The 6562-nt window shown below is 36.9% G+C and overlaps 1 protein-coding gene across 1 annotated transcript in view; it reads left to right on the top strand.

Moving 5' to 3' along the window:
• The first annotated feature begins 1041 nt into the window (after positions 1–1041).
• LOC106883988 (integrin alpha-6) overlaps positions 1042–6562 on the top strand; it is a 188437-nt gene continuing 182916 nt past the window's right edge. The window contains exon 1 of the mRNA XM_014935149.2: positions 1042–1927. Coding sequence (XP_014790635.1) covers positions 1719–1927 — 209 coding nt within the window. The 5' untranslated portion in view covers positions 1042–1718. The remainder of the gene's footprint in view (positions 1928–6562) is intronic.

Here is a 6562-nt window from a genome sequence, read left to right as displayed (position 1 = left end):
ACACACACACACACACACACACACACACACACACACACACACACGCACACATATATATGAAATTGTCTGGAGTGAGGAGTATCCAGCACTTTAGACTGATTCCTTCCACGGTGTTAAAATAGAAGGTAAACAACAGAAAGGATGTAAAACTTTCCTGTTTTTCCTCCGCCCTCATATCATCTTAAGCATATTAATCAAGACGAACGACTTTGTCCGAAACGTTGGATACTCCACGCCCCACACCGATTTCACAGTACTCATTCTGTCGCTTTTTCCAAATACGAGTTTTGTCGTCGCAGACCACTGCCTGTCGCCTGGATTGTTTTATCTTGTATGTATGTATGTGTATGTGTGTATGTATGTATGTATGTATGTATGTATGTATGTATGTATGTATGTATGTATGCATGTATGTATATGTATGTGTGTCTGAATGTATGGATGGATGGGACGGATGAATGGCTGGCGGTAGCTAACCAACCAACCAACCAGTCTATCATTAAAACATGTGAATGGGCTGAAATAATAGTAAATAAATAAGAATAAAATCTGCTACTGCTGTAGTATGTAATGTTGTTTCGCTACCCCCTCTCACCCCCATCATCTCTAATTCTTGTTCTTCCTGGCATGACCGCTAAAGTGCTAAAATCGTCCCGACCGTCGCACGTTTCTATGTATTTTAAAGCTCCACTGTTTTCTTGTTAACTGCAGCCTGTTGACAGTGACAATTAAGTCAGTTAGTTATTCAAGAGTAGAAAATTAATCATCCTGTCCTGGAGCCTTCCGTATGTAAGAGTTGAGGAAATAAATAGATGAATTGACTAACATTATAGTGGTTTTTATTATTATTAGACAAAGACAAAGAGACGGTGAGAGGGATAAAAATGTGAGAGATAAAGAGAAAGTGAGAATGAATGAGAATTATTCGGAGTGGACGAAAGTAAGTAGGTGAAAGAGAGTGAGCCTGACTGAGAGGAATACACAAACACATTAAATGTAAGACAGGCCTATCTATGTAAATACAGGAAAAAAAAACACATCCATATGCTTTAGATGAAGCGACTAGTAGGTATATACACACACTTAACAAGGACATACATTTAGACACGAGTTGAGTGAGAAGGGCGCATAATAGATAAGCACATTCTAGCGTTACGGTCACATACACACACACACACAAATATACGCATTTATACACACACACACATTTATATATATATATATATATATATACACGCATTTATAGGACGGGCTGAATGAAAAAAGAAAAGCAATAGGTGATATGGGAGTGTGAGAGAGAGCGAGAAAGTGAGAGAGAAACATACTAGAAAAGAAAAAGAGAAAGAAACATTGTAACAGAAGATAGAGAGAAACGTATTAGAACAGGACGACGAGAGAGAGAGAGAGAGAGAGAGAGTGTATTAGAACAGAAAGAAAGAGGAAATAGAGGGAGGGAGAAAAAGAAAAAGGAAGAGACAGGGGAGGAAGAGAAAGAGAGAGAGATTCTGAGATTTTGAACAGTCGTTGTTTTCAGATTGAGTCAGGCTGACGGAAAGTTATTTGTGATCTTCATTTTTGTTTTTGACCCTACTTTTAATTCATTTTAAATCTTTAACTATTTGCTACTGCGAAACGGATCGCTAAACAACACAATCACTACCTTATAATTATATATTCGACTATATATTTATAAACAAGATCACACACACACGTATAATATGATAATTTTAAACAGGTTCTCTTATTCAAGTCTTGGAAAAACACGCTACCGATTCATGTGTTACTTAACTATCTTACTGTTTCAATTATTCTATCCGCTTTTTGCATTTAATATCGATACGAAATATGCTCGGGTTTACAGCGGCAAAACTGAGACTTACTTTGGATATTCGGTGGGTCTGGCTCACCTTACATCGGCCACTAATAAGTAAGTATAAATATATATTTTCATTACTGTGTGCGTGTGTATAATATCCATCCATCCATCCATCCATCCATCCATTTATCCATCCATCTCTCTTCTCTCCTGTCACACATACACACACACACACACACACACACACACACGTATGAAATAAACGATGCTTTCTTTTGTTATTCATATTAATTTTTAATCTATAGTTAATGTACGGCGTTTTAATAAGCTTTCATCCCCTTGGTATTTTGACATAATACCTACCTATATACACACACACACACACACATATACAACCAATCTCTGTTTGTCTGTCTCTGTCTCTCTCTCTCTCTCTCTATATATATATATCGATCGATGTATGTTTTTGTATCAGCCTCTTAAAATATATTTTATATTTTTTCTTCATTCCTTCGCAACAGACTCCAAGCCGGTCACTGTGCAACTGACAAGATGATTCTCTTGTTTTTAATTTAGACATGCCAAGCAGCTGTCTTTGTGAGTGTGTGCGTGCGTGGTTTTTTTTAGCCCTGGTCAACCTTGATTGAGAAAACTTATGATCAAAGACATTATAGCCGTGACCACCCTGTTTTAGTTTAGGTCATTGTGGTTAGACTATAATATCTACTGTGTCCTTTCTTTTAAGATAGTATGATGCAAATTCAAGATTTAGCTGTTATTTCTAGCGGGCCGAGCGACTACGTGCCTCCTTCTTCGATTGCTTATGTGGGTGTGTGTACGTCATGTATTTTTATATATGTATTGGAGAGGCAAGTTTTTAAAAATATTAATTAAAATTGATATATTAAATACATAGCCACACATGTATGTATGTGTGCGCGCACGTATAGGTCTATCTATCTATCTTTCTATCTCAATGTATACACACACACACATGTGCTTATATTATAGAACTTTGGAAGGCGGCGAGCTGGCAGAATTATTAGTACGTCGGAGAAAATATTTAGTGGTGTTTCTTCACGTTTCGAGTTCAAATTCCGCCGAGGTCGAACTTTACCGTTCCTATTTACGGAGTCTATAAAATAAGTACTTGTTGAATACTGGGGTCAATGTAATCGACTGCCCACTTCTCTCAAAATTGCTGGCCCTGTGCCAAAACTAGAAAGAATTATAGAACTTTGGAAAGGTGGAGCGTTTCACGACAGAACGTAGAGAAACGAGACTAAATATTCTACTGTGTCTTTCTTGCCGAAATCATCTTTACCTTTCTTCTTTCCGGAGTCGATAAAATAAAAAGTACCGAGTCTCATAGTTTGGTCTTCCTCATATTCTTCGGAATGGGGCTCAAACGAATTGGAATGTGACTGTATTTAATCTTTATTTTATCAGGTACATGTGATATAGCTTTCTTATTTTCTGCAAACACATTCCAGCGGTTTAAGTGGTGTGAATCGGCTTTAATCGGATATCAAAACCACTTTGCGGAGTGACGATCTTTGAACATAACTCAAACTATAAATAAGCCACCAAAGGAGACTTTAAGTTGGCATTGAACCTGTTACAAATCACCAGCCTTGGATAATATAGTTTTTGTTGCAGTGTTTAGAGGGAAACGGGATGGGATTGTCATTTCCGTAATATTTTTGACTAAATGTTTGCTCGGCCAGCCCCGAAGAGAGATAAAATACCAACAACTCTGCTCTTAGAAATAGCAGCCAAATCTATTAAACTTCTATTGTTTTTAAAACGGACACCATTCATTTTTCAATCTTTTTTCTATATAAGTTGATTTCGAACACTTAACTAAAATGTTTTGGATCATAGGTCTGCCTTCTCGATCAAGACCAACTTTGAGGTGGGGTTAATCAACAATAGGTCTTGTTTTATACAATTTTCGAAAATTAAGTATGAGATCGTGTAACGTTCATGGTTTTGCTTTTTCGGAACACAAGAAACTTGAATTGAAATGAAAAAGCTTTAATTAAGAGCTGTCGCTGACTTGAATGGATTCATTCATTTCTTGAAAAAAAACCCCCCAAAAAACATGTTGGTTGTTAAAAACGGGAGAGCAATGTGTTTTGTGTATTGTTTGGAATTCGGGTTTGGTTCAAATTACGCAGTTTTAGGCTTTAGAACCCTAATGATACATTACAAGATCCACAATGGAATATTATTGATCCCACTTCTGGGACTAAGCTGCTCACACACACACACACACACACACACTAAACAGCATTCAGAGTAAAAGCCACTCGACCGAATGGCATAAAATCACAGATACACACCAGCATTCTGGTCCACAAGTGTGCAGTATCATCCATCGACTTTTTACGCCACTACTATATTGGCCTCTGTTCTTCAGATCTGGCTTGTTCGTGTGTCACCGCTATTCAAGCACTCTGTCGTCTCTCTTCCTCCCATCAGTGATGTTGTGTTCTAAGCCAGCATTAAACATTTGGCCCAGTCTCTCCACAGCAGAACTTCGATTCTTTGGAATCCTTTTTCTGCTCATGCTTCTCCTGCAAGTATTGACATGCATCAGTTTAAGCTGGATATTATCGGCATGAATCAATCAAAAGTTTCAGTGGAGATACAAAGGCCATGGACATTAGCTCTTCTTCAAACCTAGCAGGTTAATAAAAAGTAATCTTTTATGAACATGTTCTTAGAGGAAGCGTTGGTCATTTTAAATCAGTTAGAACTACTCAGTCGATTTGATATTCTCCGAAATATTTGTGGCTTTATACCTATGGCAGAAATTATTATTATTGTTGTTATTACCATACAGGAAGGTGATGTTACTGCAGAATTAGTGAAATGTTGGATTTTAAAATCTTTTAAGATTTAATTCTTTCTTTACGATCTGAGTTCAAAACCCCTCTGTAGATGACAACCATCGAGTGGCAATAAATTAACCATTAGTCAAGGTCACAAATTGTTTGTTACTTTGTGCTAACGCAAGAAATCATTATTTATTAACAAAAGGGTCTTGTGAACACCGCTGATCAGAACCTATACACCTAGCGAGCCGGTTTCAATTTTCGCACGAAACCAGTCCATAATTTCGTTCAGGCCACGAGTACCCCTAAGAAGGATATGGACATCTTAGCTTCATTTAATCGATGATGATTTTTTAATTTTTTAATTTTTTTAATCAGAAATCGTTAGTTGTGACTGTCTCAGTTGTTAAACCCAGATAGAAACAAGTTCCGATTCCGAGTCTGTAGACCTTCCACCTCGCTTATCGCTGGAGCTCCTGAAAAAAGTAAGAAAAGAAAAAAGAAACTAGTACATCATATAGTTTCATTTACTCTTCTCTATGCAATCTGATGAGATACATGACTAATCTCTGTGCAGTTAGGGATGAATTGTCATTAAACAGCATCTGGATGTTAGTTATGCTTATTTCGGTAATTCCCAACCTGTGTAGTTCTTAGAATAGTAAAGTGTTTAGCATGTAACAAGTTATCCAACCCACTGACGCTTTACAATATATGATATAAATTACATTGAATTAAAATATATACTTTATTTGCACTAAATACTTCATTCATTTAAAAAATTCAGACAGCGAAACATTTGGCCACCAGTAACGAATCATTATAACACATACTCTACATACGTACGTATGTGTGAATTCATGCATACATATATACATACATACGCTAAAGCGCACGCACCCACATACACATACATACGTGCGTACGCACGCACGCACGTCTGTATGGTAATTTATTATTTCTTTGTCGCTCATGTGGCGAATAAGCATTAACTTAATCAGTGAATTCAAAACGGAATGTCAACTTTATGCTTTATTCTTATAAACTTCACAGTATATTAAAGATAAACAATTATAACTATAATGTTCTCTTATCTGATTTAAAACGTGGAGAAGTCTCTGTCACCCTCTTCTTTTTACGTTAAAGATATTTATTCGATGAAGACTTCAGAAGGGAATGGTGAAACATATCGAATTTCATAGCTTGTAATTGTATAGCCTCACAGACACTACATATAAACCTTATTGTGTCTATGTAGAGAGAGGAGTGTATAGGGAGGGATTTATGCACGTGTATGTGTCAGGGCATTTGTCTGGCTTTTTGTGTTTTAGTGTCTTGAGTTCGTGTACGCACACATACACAAGCATACGCATACATGCACACACTCTCAAGCATACACAATTGAGGACACACACACACACACACACAAATGTTTGGGAGTCGTGATAGTATGAACTTGAACGATTTTTGTGATCACTTGTTTCCTTGTTTAACCCCAGGTTAGCTCTCACTGGACCGGCTTATGATCAAAGGCATTCTAACCATGAGCATCTCTGTCTCTCTCTTTATATATTTTTTAAAGAAATATGCCTGAGAATACATCATCCAATTCTTCTTTTCCTTTCTTAAAACAGCAGTGTGACACTGAGGTAAACTTGGCTGCTATGTCTAGCGAGTTGGGCGACCACGTAGAGGCTCTGTATTATTATCCATCTTCTGGTTTTGAGATTTAATCCTTTTAATTTTATTTTCTAAGTTTTATTTATTGCAAGTGACATTACCTAACCCTTAACAGTCCTTGACTCCTGGTATTAGACTAAAAAAAACGGGGAGAGGCTTTAGCTGCGGTTGCAAGGAACGTAGATGACCTATCTCCAATTAGTATTTTATATATATATATATATAT

Source organism: Octopus bimaculoides, chromosome 10, assembly GCF_001194135.2.
Source record: "Octopus bimaculoides isolate UCB-OBI-ISO-001 chromosome 10, ASM119413v2, whole genome shotgun sequence".
In the NCBI taxonomy this organism is placed as follows: Eukaryota; Metazoa; Mollusca; class Cephalopoda; order Octopoda; family Octopodidae; genus Octopus; species Octopus bimaculoides.
Note: the sequence above shows the minus strand (reverse complement) of the source record. Positions and strands in the feature narration are given on the sequence as shown.